The 13,644-nt window shown below is 44.8% G+C and overlaps 2 protein-coding genes across 2 annotated transcripts; both read left to right on the top strand.

Moving 5' to 3' along the window:
• Window positions 1–929: 929 nt before the first annotated feature.
• On the top strand, window positions 930–9,038 carry LOC311505518 (inositol-3-phosphate synthase 1-A-like). The gene is made up of 11 exons (XM_084569131.1): window positions 930–1,272; window positions 1,875–1,999; window positions 2,077–2,238; window positions 3,553–3,682; window positions 3,936–4,129; window positions 4,213–4,362; window positions 4,954–5,169; window positions 5,472–5,636; window positions 5,733–5,846; window positions 7,467–7,684; window positions 8,239–9,038. Exons 2-11 carry the CDS (start codon window positions 1,886–1,888, stop codon window positions 8,432–8,434), a joined length of 1,659 nt encoding a protein of 552 aa, XP_084425257.1. The 5' UTR covers window positions 930–1,272; window positions 1,875–1,885; the 3' UTR covers window positions 8,435–9,038.
• A 1,901-nt stretch (window positions 9,039–10,939) lies between these two features.
• On the top strand, window positions 10,940–13,353 carry tpgs1 (tubulin polyglutamylase complex subunit 1; the record flags this gene model as incomplete). Its single annotated transcript, XM_084568864.1, has 2 exons — window positions 10,940–11,316; window positions 12,265–13,353. 2 exons carry the CDS (start codon window positions 10,940–10,942, stop codon window positions 12,935–12,937), a joined length of 1,050 nt encoding a protein of 349 aa, XP_084424990.1. The 3' UTR covers window positions 12,938–13,353.
• Window positions 13,354–13,644: the final 291 nt, after the last annotated feature.

Raw genomic sequence — 13,644 nt, 5'->3', positions numbered from 1 at the left:
AGCACCACTTCTGTTATCACCGCTAGGTTTCCGTGGTCAGAAAGTTTGTTGTCACAGTTAGGTTGCCCCTATCTGCGTCCTTCACCAAAAGACATTATAACCAAGCCAACTAAGCTCTCCTTTTTATCTATTGATGGTGTGTTTGATTTAAACAAGAGCATCATCACCGCTTTATCTCACACTTAACCTTTTAAACAGAATTAGTCTCTGTATTTTTCAACAGGACACTTATATTGACCTACCCAAGAGACCGGTGAGCCCACTCTTTACACAACAATTCAGTTGGAGGTCTTTCTGCAGGAGTCTCAGGCTCCCCCCGTGCACCAAAACCTGGACGGAGGAAAGGCTCCTGGGATCCGGCTTGAAGGAACAAGTTGTTAAGGAGATTCTTTTATCAAGAATCACAGAGTCACTGGAGTCTCGTTCAAAAGATTTACTTGCAGCAAGGAGTTGACGCATGTCGATAGTAAGGTTACTTTTATACAGTAGGTCCTGTCCTAGAGATGGCCTTGCAAGGGAGACAGTCTTGTTAGAAATCAGCTAGTCATAACAAAGGAGCTGAGACAGTGAATCTGTGCCTTATCTTATCTGTGGGACCTTTCCTCCACTATTTAATAAGAAGATGAGAGAAAATATCTTGTGCGACACTTTAACCTCTGTATTTTTCCGACCGTGGCTGTCATTGCAAAATGTGCAAAAAAGAGGTTGCCTTCTGGAGGTCACAATTCTCCTTTTTCTTTCCACCAAGCAAACTGTTTCTCGGTTGGCCTGTTGCAATTCCTTTGCACTTATCCTGTCTGCTATTGCGCTACCCCCCTCTGCTGTTGCAACACTAAACATTTATTTTCCTAAACGTGACAGATTTAAGACAAACCCCTGTTTTACTGAATGTCATTTGAGGAACACCACGCTGCCTCCGTGCATTATTCTAGAAAGCCAATAAAAACAAAACAAACAGGCCTCCGAGGATCTTTTTGGCCTCCACTAGAAGTCTCTAGAAAGGGCTATCTTAGCCCAAAGAAGATGCAGCATCACTGGAAACAAGCTCGGCCATTCGCTGCTGCCTCCACGTGGTCTCCAGACCTGCCCTGGTTATATAATAGCGCTTTTGATTGGCTTGCAGCTGCGAAGCTGCTCAGGCGAGGGAGGATAATCACCTTGAGTACGGGCAGGGCTTCTTCTGCGTACCAACCGGCGCTTTTTAGCGAGAAGGACCGGAAATTTCCAGTCATTCAGGTCGAGGAGCATACCGGCGAGAAGTCACCATACACTGTAAGCTGAAAGACATCTTATTGTTCATGAAGTGAAAATAAACCCGTGGGAGTTTCCGGGTTTAGTTTCAGCTCATGTTTCTTACTCATTTATTTTTCTTATGAATTTGTCTGCTTCTAAATATTACATAGCCGTAATTGTGTTGATGTTTAGTCGGTGGGAGGCATTTAAGACTAGACATTACTGCTTTTATTACACAGCAGCATGCCTGGAGACGTAGCGTTAGCTGCGCGCCCCTGTCCTCACACACTGTGACACTTCTTAGCCAATTTATTAGGTAGGCCTACACCGGTGAAAATGAATGGCTTCTAATATATCCGTCACTAAATCTTGTCTCCATGAAGGTTGTGGTATTCAAATGTCGTTTAAAATGCCCGAGAGAACTGTGTTTTCATTTTGTGGTACTTCTGAATTGTATTATGGTGTACCGACTCGTGTTCCTATTATTTTGGCAACTCCCTTTTAGTGGGTTTGGCTAAAAAGCAGAAATACAACAGCACTACAGGCTATACACAACATAAACTGAACAATAAGCCGGTCATGAAGTGGGATTTAGTGTAAGTGTACCTAATGAACTGGCTATTGTTTTGTCTCTCTTTCAGATTCTGCAGCCATGTCTTTGAACATCCATATCAACAGCCCTAATGTCAAGTACACAGATACGCACATCGAGGCTCAGTACTCCTACCAGACCACATCAGTGCACAGAGATGGCAACAAACTTACGGTAAGTTTTTCTAATCTCTGCATGTATGTATGCATGTGATTGGTCTCCCCCTAACCTCTGCACTGCGTGGGACACAGGTGACCCCTCGCGCCACCGAGATGACGTTTCGCACCGAGCGCCACGTGCCCCGTCTGGGCGTGATGCTGGCGGGCTGGGGAGGCAACAACGGGACCACGGTCACGGCGGCTGTTCTGGCCAACAAGCTGGGTCTCACCTGGAGGACGAAGACCGGAGAGAAGGTGAGACGAGAGACTTGAGCTGTGACGCAAATGAAAGCAGACGCAGGCCTACAGACTTTATCATGTAGACGTCTCCACACCCGTTGCCAGAATAAATTGTAAATCAGCTGATGGCGACTTCAGCCATTATACACAGATCAGGCACAACATTAAAACCACTGACAAGTGAAGTGAATAACACTGACCATCTTGTGACAATACAATGTTCTGCTGGGAAACTTTTGGACCTGGCATTCGTGTGGATGTGATTTAGACATGTAGCACCCACCTAGACCAGACCAGGCACCTCCACCCCATAGCAATGACACTCCTTGATGGATACAGCCTGACACAGGCACAACAATGGCTTCAACTCAAAAAACATGAAGAACAGCACAAGGTGTTGACCTGGCCTCCAAATTCACTAGATCCCAAACTGAAATTCCAACTCCAAAAACTCATCACTGGATCCTGAACTGATCAAGTATCTGTGGGATGATCCACAGAGGCCCCTCCCCTCAACCCATAGGACCCAAAGGCCCCCCACTAACAACATCCTGTTGCCAGACGCCACAGGACACCCTCAGAAGGCCCATGTCCATTCTCTAATGAGTCACAACTGTTTTGGAGGCACAAGGGAGACCTACACAGTATTAGGAAGGTGGTCATTATGTTATGCCTGATCAGCGTATGATTCTTTACTTAAATTACAATGTGTGGTTAAAGAGTTAAACATGTTTTGGGACATGATCCTCATGATCTGTGCTACAGCAACTTTCAAATCTCTGCAAGTTGATTTCTGTCTTGTATTGAAATAGATATAGATGGAATGCCCATGCCGTGTAGAGGCTGCTCACTACCCGTATAAATCATTTATAATGTGTAGTTAAGAACCCGCTGCTACTTTTAAAAGGAGGAATTGGGGAGAAAAAAGCTCCAGAGAGTGAATGAACTCATTATAACCAGACTTTAATAGGATGTGAGGGTACCACAGGGGAGCTAGTTGAGCAGCTTTTTGTCCTATTTTATAAATATAACCGACTGTATCTCCCCAGATACAGCGGTAGACGAGAGACTAATTATGAGCTGGTGGTTGTGCTGACATGTTCAGCGGAGTGTTAAGAGTTCAACTTATTTGGGTCTTGGAAATTTCCCCTTATATGGACGTGTTGCCGGTTCTAAGAAGTTCCTGTGGTTTCCATTTTGGCCAGCCTAACCCTGCTTTCTAGGATTTAATGTAATCATTAGAATAATACCAGGAAAGTCATTAGAGATAATAAAACATGTTTTTTTTTTTCCTCTCTCTCTCTCTCCCCTGTCTCGCACATTCTTTAGAAAGCCAACTACTATGGCTCCCTCCTGCAGGCGTCTACGGTCAGTCTGGGAACAGGGCTCGAGGGCGAGGTCAACGTGCCCTTCCGTGGCCTCCTCCCCATGGTGCACCCTGATGATATTGTCTTTGACGGTACGTGTCGTTCCAGACAGTTAGCCCAAGGTTAAACCGCTGTGCGTGACTATGCGAGTAGTCAAGTGAGATAAAAGCGGCGGTGGCGGCGTTGAAATCTGACCCGAGGGGAAAGTGTCTGCAGATGAAGATTCGCTTTTACGGCGTTCTCAAAGACAGTTTGTCGTCTTGTAAGGAGGGATCAGCCAGTTTATAGAGCTGATGTGTGCTTTCGCCGTGGAAAAAGAGAGATGTCGTTTTGTGTTTTTTTTAGGTTGGGATATCTCCTCGCTGGATCTCGGCTCTGCAATGGAGCGGGCTCAGGTGCTCGACTGGTCTCTGCAAGAGCAGCTGCGACCATACATGAGCGGCCTGAAACCCAGACCGTCCATTTATATCCCAGAATTCATCGCTGCAAACCAAGAGAGTCGGGCGGACAACGTCCTCGGTGGCAGCATGGCTGAGCAGGTAATAAACGTCTCTTTTTTTATTTACTCATTATATAAGCCTGTTATATGTATTCTGACTCAAAAGAGTGAATGATCCCGCAGGTGGCGCAGATCAGAGCCGACATAAGGGACTTCCGTCAGTCCAGCGGCGTGGACAAAGTCATTGTTTTATGGACCGCCAATACCGAGTGCTTCTGTGAAATCATACCAGGGGTCAATGACACTGCTCAGAACCTGCTGGCCGCAATTCAGGTGAGAGCAATAAAAAGTTTGGTTTACAGATTTAATCGGAAAAAAATAAATTAATAATCCAGAAGTTGGTTCGGTCGATCTCTCAGTAACGGGAGACTGACTTTAACTGCCCTTGAACCAAACTGAATCGTGTTAGAGTCTGGTTGGCATAATGAGTCTCCCATTCAGCTTTAATTTCTTCCCAGTGCTCAACACCAAACAGTAATCCTCCATTACATTCAGTGATTATTAAAGCTTAGGGGATGAAAAGATTAGCTTCTCCAACGCACGCTGTGGATTTGTAAATGAAATGTCTTAATGAGTCTGAAACAGTCAGCAGTTCGTTTTCATATCAGATCAGTGGAAAGAAAATTATGATTTGCTCCTCTTGGGCAAGTTTTTATGTTATCTCATATGCTGGTTTCACTGCCGTCAGCAGTTACATTAGTCCATTACACAGACTCATGAGCCTCGGCGAATGGCTTAATTTAAGGGTTGTAAGTGTAAGAAGAGTCTCAGGGGAAGTGTAGCCTTGTGAGTCGAGCCTTCCTCCTCACTGTGATACGATGATCCACTCAGACATTGTCTATTTGTCTTTCCTGCTTCCATCAGGCTGGCGCCAAGGTGTCTCCCTCCACTCTGTTTGCGGTGGCCAGCATACAGGAGGGCTGCGCGTACATCAACGGCTCCCCACAGAACACCTTCGTGCCGGGGGCTGTGGAGCTGGCCATGCAGAAGGGCGTGTTCATCGGCGGCGACGACTTCAAGTCCGGGCAGACTAAGATCAAGTCGGTGCTGGTGGACTTTCTGGTCAGCGCAGGTATCAAGGTGAGGGAAAAGACTTCCCATATGTTTATGTTTTAACCATCTGGCGTTTCAAGCTGCAAAACTGCTGGATAAATTAATAAAACATCCACATTTGCCATTTCAAAACGCAGAGCAAGCCAGTAAAAAAACAAAAAACGAAAGAGAGAGAGAGGGAGAGATATTGCCATGTCTACAGATCTGTCAGGATCCCGCGTGTTTTATTACTTGATATCATTTCCTGCTGATAGGAGCCCAGCTACCGCCACAACCGCCCCGCTTTATCTTATCTAAGAGATCCTAATAAGTGTGTCTGCGCTTGACAGCCGACCTCCATCGTCAGCTACAATCACCTCGGCAACAACGACGGGAAAAACCTCTCGGCTCCGCAGCAGTTCCGCTCCAAGGAGATCTCCAAGAGCAACGTGGTGGACGACATGGTCCAGTCCAACCCCATACTGTACAAGCCCGGGGAGAAACCTGACCACTGTGTGAGTCGGAGACGCTGGCAAAAAAGACAAGTGATGAAATGTTGAAAAAGAAAAAGAAAAAAACGATCAACCATGTTATATTCTGTTTTATTCCAGGTGGTGATTAAGTACGTTCCTTATGTGGGCGACAGCAAGCGCGCAATGGACGAGTACACTTCCGAAATAATGATGGGAGGGACCAACACTATCGCGCTGCACAACACCTGTGAGGTGAGTTTAAACGGTTTCAGAAACGAGCGCCTTGTTAGAGCAGTTTTCAGGGTGAAAACTCTCAGAGCTATTTGTCTTTTTCTGACGGTAGCTGTAGAGCAGAGGGGCTCAGGAGAGCTGCAGCCGGCTGTTAATCCTTCTTAATAGGCCTTATGGTTAACTCAAAGAGACGCCTGCGGGTCACTAACATACTGTAGTTATTTGGTGTCTGCTCTAGCTCCCCAGCATTAACTACCCAAAAACATAACAATGATAAATGGGTTGGTTTTAAGCTTTTATAACAAAACTAATTCGTTTTTAAATGCAGTCATTTAGGATTACTTTGTTAAATAGATGTTAAAGAAGCTGTACCCACATATTAAAGCAATTCTTACCTTTCTGGGATTTTTACACTTTTCTTTTGTAGTCTTAAAATACTCCTAATAAGCGTATGGCGCACTAAATTGTAAAAGAAATCCACCAGGTGTTGAAACTCATCAATATAAAAGTGTGACAAGTCATTTTATTCGGGCCGAATGAAATGATTTGCCGAGCTTCCTGGCTGTCATCCGTCGCCGCGTCTCTTTAGTTGACTACCGCTGCCTCAGTTACCAGTGCTTCTTAATCTGACTCCATTGACCTGTTTCGGCGGAGTTCTTTATGTTCAATTGTTGTTCGGTTTTTACTAATTGCTGTACAGCACGCCAGAAAGGTAAGAATTGTCTGCACGTAGAATACGACCGTCTTTAAATTACCGCAATGACGCCAATATTGGATTTAGATTAGATTAAACTTTATTGTCATTACACATGTACAGGTACAGAGCAACGAAATACAGTTTAGCATCTAACCAGAATAGGCAGTGGCATAAATAGTGTGGTGTATAAGCATGGTATGGTACTGGTTGTTTTTACAGCATATGGGCAATATTTACAGTTAAAAACCTATGTACAGGTGAGACCGTATATACAGGTGAGTGAGCGAGATGTACACAATGATTGAATGGATATAGTGACTATTAGCAACAGCCTATGCAGTAGATGCACATGAATACTAAACGTAATGCCGTTGAGACGTGGCTTTCTGTAGAGTATATAAGATTAAATAAAATCATTTTAAATCCCTGTGGTCATGAGCAACAATCTTGAGCACAAATACTGGATTTTAAACGGTGGCGGTAACGTCCATTTATTTATTTGTGAACAACACAAATGGCTTCACATGCTACGGTGGTGCTACGTATGTTGTCCGTGCCGTTTTCTCCGTCAGGTTAACTTACGGACAGAGCAGGTGAGGAGGGAGGGAGAGATTCTTTCGGGAGTAATAGGAAAAACACAAAGCAAGCACAGCGTTGTTTGAGATGTGCAAAAATATTTCCAATTCATTATGAGACCATGGCGGAGTAAATTAGACCCTGGCGGGCCGCCATAGAATTAAAAATGGTATGGGAAACCCTCTCTGTACCTTAAATTTGAAAATTGTCAACTTAATTGTTATTCATCCATTAACATTTGGTTTCATTCTGTTTGTGAATTACTTTACTGCAAACAAAAAAAATCATTCCTTGTAGTCATATTGCTGCTTTGCTTCTTCTTCAATCACACCGTTAAACTCCAATTCTTCTGTCTCTCCTCGTACCAGGACTCTCTACTAGCCAGCCCAATCATCCTGGACCTGGTCATGCTGACGGAGCTTTGTCAGCGCGTGACCGTCAGGCCCCAGGGGGAGGAGGACTTCCAGTCCTTCCACAGCGTCTTGGCACTTCTCTCCTTCCTCTGCAAGGCCCCGCTGGTCCCATCGGGCACCCCGGTCATCAACGCCTTCTTCCGCCAGAGGTCCTGCATAGAAAACATCATGAGGTGCGGATCAGTTTCGGCTCTCGACTTTGTTTTCCTTTAGGGACGTGGCACGACGAGCCAGTGGTGCTAGTTTTCACGGTGACATTGTCATTTGTCTGACCTGTATAATTTACTTGTCAGCCAGGTCAATATGATGTAGTTCAAAGGACACAAAGAAGGCTTTTCTTGTTGTACATACTGTATTTACCCTGAACAATTAAATACACGTTTACTGTTACAACATCGTGATCATGTAAAATGAAACGGTAGATCAGCTGATCAACATGATTCAGGAGAGGCCAGCTCTGTTTGATGGTTTGTAGCATTTCCTAGCCTCCTAGCTAATAGGAGCTCTTCCAGTTCTTGAATGATGAATAGGAGCCACCTTCTGGTATGATTTCCTGTCACCCATGTGCAGAATGTAGCTAACAAGGTGGTCGTGCAAATGTCGGTCCAGGCACGGACGACATCAGAGTCCAGCCTTCGTTGTTAGCAGTTGTTGCCCTTACTTGTCAGGGACCCAGGCGTTTAGTTTCACGTCGTTGAAGCTTTGTCTCCCGCCTTGTCTTTTTCAGAGCGTGCCTCGGTCTCCCCCCTCAGAACCACATGATGCTGGAGCACAAGCTGCAGAGGAACTTCCTGCCTCAGCACGCGGCCTTCATCGACCACGACGTAGCCTCTCTGAAGAAGGTCGCCCTCGCCAACGGGGGCCACATACCGCTAACAAACGGCATATACGCACACGTGGACGACGCCGCGCGTGCGTTATGACGGCGAGCGCAACACTACAGCCCCAAAAAGAACTGACACATAAGACAACTGAACATAATACCTTGTTTGAAAAGAACAAAGACCCTCATTGACCAAGCAAACCGTTGCAAAACTGCAACTTTTGACCTTTTTAGACGAGATTAATTTAAACCATAGATATTCATCAAATCTTGCTTTTGTCAAAATGTATTTCAGATTTTATGCAGTTGTGTATTAGTTGTGTGTTAAATATTTTAACAAGTAAATCCAGTTTATTTTTAGTTTTCTCACTGATCTTCGTTCATGTAGCACGATCTTCGCTGCACAGTTTTGTGTTCAGTGCAAATGTAAAATGTAACTGTACAGAATACTGTATATATATATATCCTTGAATAAGTTTCACCAGCAACTGTTCAACTGATCTTGCACCTGTGAGAATGGATCCGATAACTGCTGCATCCGTTGTTTGAATGGACGGTACGCTCGCTCGATGAAAGGGGGGGGGGGGGCATCTTCTTGACTCGCTGTATTTTGTGACTCGTTGCTGTTTTGTGTCCATCCGGATGTTTTTGTGTGACGTGGGCTATTTATATACAATAAACATTTGAATATGGTTCCACCTTAACGTGTCTGAGGAACTGATTGATTTCCCTGTCTCTCTAAAGAGTTATCCAGCCAGTTAAAATATGCTTTTATTTGCAGGAAATGGTGATATACTGTACAGTTATAGTGCACACACATAAACACTTAGTTTGGACACTGGGTATTAAAACTTAATATTTACTCTGATCAACTTTTGATCCATTAAAAAATACAGTAGTTATTTATTGCCAATTTTTTTCAGCCTAAATTCTCGTACAGCAACTCGTGTTTGAGTATTAAACATTTAAGGACTGTAGCTTCCTTATAGTGTTTCTGCAAAACCAGAAGGTCTATAAAATATGAATGTGGGTTACTTTAATTTTTAAAAATATGGGGTTGAATTACCAACAGGTAAAAAACACAATCAGAAAAGGCAACCCAAGCGACGGCAGTGTCAGCGCTACAAATACGAGTCAAGTCAAAATAATGCATTCTTGTCGATGTTCCCGCCAATAATATGAAAGTGGAAATCACCTAAATATGAATAAATGCACGGACACACATTTTACAGTGACGGTAATGTTTTACTCTGAACTCAAAAGAAAGCATAACGAGGTCACGACAAACTGACGACGCAGACAAAACGCCCAAATAATCTCATTTTTGCAGAATCAACGTCAACATCAGTTTAGTGCACTGGATGCAACTCATAACATAACGAAGGTCCATCTGTAGCTCAGTGTAGCACAGCAAATCAAAAAGCCGGCATGCACACATTTTAAAATGTTGCAGTTGTAAATGCTGCAAGTGGTTTATTGAAGGCAGAAGCAGCCAGATGTCTGTTAGCCACTTGCTCCTCCTGCTGTTTGATGAGGATCATATAAGTCGATTCTTTGGAAGATCGACCCATTGTGCAAACAAATGTCTCACGACACCTGGCAAGCAATGTAACTGAGACATTTTCTGAGAATAAGCCGTGCATCACTAAAATATTTCAAGTGTACAGTTTTCTGTTTAATCTTTAGTATCATGAGGTGCAGATCAGTTTCAGTCTTTGTTTTCCTTCAGGGGCATGACACGACGAGCCGGTGAGCGTCCGAGGTGCTAGTTTCACCGGTGACATTGTCATTAGTCTGACCCGTATAATTTACTTGTCGGCCGATAGAATATGATGTAGTTCAAAGGTTCAAAGGTCACACAGAAGGCTTGTCTTGTTATACACATTTACCTATAAAGATTCTTTGTAGTGTTTCTGCACAAACAGAAGGTCTATAAAACATGACATTACTGTAATTTTAAAAATATGGGGCTTGTAACTACTGCAGGTGGTAAGACAGAAGCAGCCAGATGTAAATGTTATGTTTGCTCCTCCTGCTGTTTGATCTGGATCAAGTCCAACATATAATACATTTTATTTAAAAAAAAAAAAGCGCTTTCAAGATACTCAAAGACACTTTACATAAAAAGGACATCAAATTAGCAAAACAATGTGAAATATAACATCAAAAACACAATAAACTGAGCTAAACATTAAAAGCAATTTTAAAAAGGTGTGTTTTTGTCAGAGATTTGAAGGTAGGAAGGTCGGTACAGTCGCGGATGTGTTTGGGGAGAGAGTTCCAGAGGGAGGGGGCAGCTGCAGAGAAGGCTCTGTCGCCCCAGGTTCGATGCTTGGTCTTGAGTGGTGGAGTAAGGAGGTTTGCGTCATATAAACTGACTCTTCAGAAGATCGACCCTTTGTGCAAATAAATGTCTTAAAAAGCTTTATGACACCCTTAGACACCCCGGATGCCAGTTAATTAAATATAAAAGCTCATGATTAGACAAAACTGTTATTCTGGCTTCCTGCTCTGAGCCAAGAACACATCCCACGAGACCACCCGCCGTTTCCTGTTTTTTTCATCACTTCCGCTGCCGTTGCTGCGACACGGGACGTCAACAGCAATGGCGGACAAGGAGAAGCGCCGGGCCGGGGTTCCTGCTCCCGGGATGCCCGTGGGCAAATCCAGCAAATCGGACAGCGACCGCGAGTTCCTGTCGCAGGCCGGGGTGGGAGACCTGCTGCGCGGAGCCATCCTGAAGATGGTCGAAGCCAGGTCGGACGATCCCATCGGGTTCCTGGCCGACCACTTCTGCAACCTCGCCTCGGTGACGGACACCGGCACAGCTGGATGCGGCGGCGGCGGTGGCGGCGGCGGCGGGGGCGACGAGGAGCAGCAGCAGCAGCAGCTGAGCGCAGGCACGCACGGCGCATGCGCGCAGGAGCAGCAGCGTCTCAACCGGGCGCTGTGGCACCTGCGGCTGGCGCACCACTCCCAGAGGTCTGTGCAGCATTTTGAGGGGGGTAAACGATACAGGATGGGTGGATTCAAACAGAACACGATTCTGTAGGCTACCACAGAGCCATGTCACCTGATCAGAGTAAAAACAAGAGGCTGTTTGTAATTTATCTTGCCTGATGTTTTATACTTGTCCTTAGACTAACCAGTATCACATTATGTAGGAATATAGCTATCCATCTAATAGTCTACTGTGTAGGGAAATTACATAAAATGTGTTTATGAATAACATTTATTAAAACATTATTCCTCATCTTTGTCCAGAAATAGCTTCCCATTACTGTTTATATTCCTCCGAATTTCCTCAGATGATAGCAAAAATGATGATGACCCAGATGTTGTACCTCTAGATCAGGGGTGTCAAACTCATTTTAGTTCAGGGGCCACATACAGCCCAGTTTGATGTCAAGGGGGCCAGACCAGTTACACAACATCGTATTTACCTATAAATCACGACAACTCCAAATGTTTCCCTTTGTTTCAGTGCAAAGAGGAACATTATGAAAATGTTTACATTTAATGGACATTTCTTAAGAGAAAGAAATGCAATTTCTGTTTAGTTCTAGGTCTCAGTGTTGTGTTATGTTCACAGCTCTTACTGAATCTGTGTGAACCCGAGGAATAGCAATTACTTTTAATGGAAAAACTGCAGTTAATGTAATTTTTGCAAATTCGCAAATTCATCCCGCGGCCCAGATTAGACCCTCTAGCGGGCCGGTTTTGGCCCCCGGGCCGTATGTTTGACACGTATGCTCTAGATTATAGAATCAAACGTTTAGATTCTGCATCAAAAAAGCTGCTCAGCTTCCTGCTAAAGACATAACGACACTGTTTCAAAGCTGAAAAGTAAAGTATGATGAAATGTCTCACTCACACAGACTAACCTAACATCTTTTTTCTTTTATTTCATTTTTTTTTTTTTCCACCCAGATCTGCCTTCAGCAACAACGTCCGCGTGGCGTACGACCTCCTAAACCTCACGGGGCCTCGAAGATCTGAGGCTCCTGAAGGCCCTGATGGCTCCTGCGCTGACAGCCCTGCTGAAGGAGGAGGAGGAGGAGGAGGTGGAGGAGGAGGAGGAGGAGTGAGAGGAGGCCTCTACACGCAGACTCTCGAGTGCCTGTGCAGTGAGGGCGGGGTCCCTGCCTCCACCTCCGCCCCGCTCCTCCGGCGCCTCCATTGCCAGAACCACGAGGCCGTCCCTTACGACGTCTTCCGCCACGGCGTGCTCACCTGCGCCGTCTTCTCAGACTACATCCGGCAGGCCCAGAGGCTTTACGCCGAGGTGTGCTGCCCGGACCAAGGGCCCGCCTCGCAGGCGCTCTGCCTGGCCGTGCTGGGGACCTTAAAGGAGGCCTTAGAGACCTCCCGGGGCTGTGAAGCAAACTGCTGTCTCAATGCTAACACTAAGGCTAACTCCTGCCTGGAGGCTAACGTGAAGGCTATCCGCTACCTGGAAGCCAGCGCCAAGATCTCTCCCTACAAGCTAGCTCAGGCCATGTCTGGAGCACAGACGCGGGGGTCTGGCGGAAACATGGATGCAAAGGAGTTTGAAAATGCAGCTGCAGAATTGTTCATCACTCGGGTGAAAGTTGTGTCCTAGATTTTCGTAGAGCAGATGAATGTATGCACAGCAATCTACAATGTATCCTAGAGTAAATGATAAATAATCTTAGCAAAAAAAACACTCACTTCTTCTCAAGACTGACACTAAACTCAATAACTCTTCTGTAAAACACATCTAATGGAACTAATGAGGAATGCAAAGGCGACTGCATGTTTGACTTAGTGGATGTAAATGTTACTTTGGTGTGTGAATGACGAGGAGTTCTTTTCCTGTACTGTATTTATCCTCGTAATATCTCACTGTTCAGCCTTTACTGTGAAATGCTCGGGTTAGAAAATAACTCTCCGTCCTCTACATTCCTGCCATGAGTTCACATTCCTTTTAAACAAATCACTTTCCTCTCTTGTTGTCGAACATTAAGGATGTCATAAAGAAAGATTCGTGCAAACTTATTTTCCTGTGTTTTTATATGAGGCGTGCCACTAAACGCTCATGTCACACATTTGCAAAAATAGTGACAAGCTGGAACAGCACACAAGAGGTGGCGATTAAAAAGGAAAACTGCAGCTTTATACCGATAAAAGGTCGAATTCTAATAATTGTGGACACTGATTCATTGAAGTCTTCATTTCCAGGTTACGTAACGCCTTGCTTTAGTAGTTAATAAATGATCATATCGCTAAATTACCGCTATCAAAATCCAGTGAGCACACTTGCTCAAATTTATTGTATAAGAGGAAATA

This window comes from Chelon labrosus, assembly GCF_963514085.1.
Source record: "Chelon labrosus genome assembly, chromosome: 20".
In the NCBI taxonomy this organism is placed as follows: Eukaryota; Metazoa; Chordata; class Actinopteri; order Mugiliformes; family Mugilidae; genus Chelon; species Chelon labrosus.
Note: the sequence above shows the minus strand (reverse complement) of the source record. Positions and strands in the feature narration are given on the sequence as shown.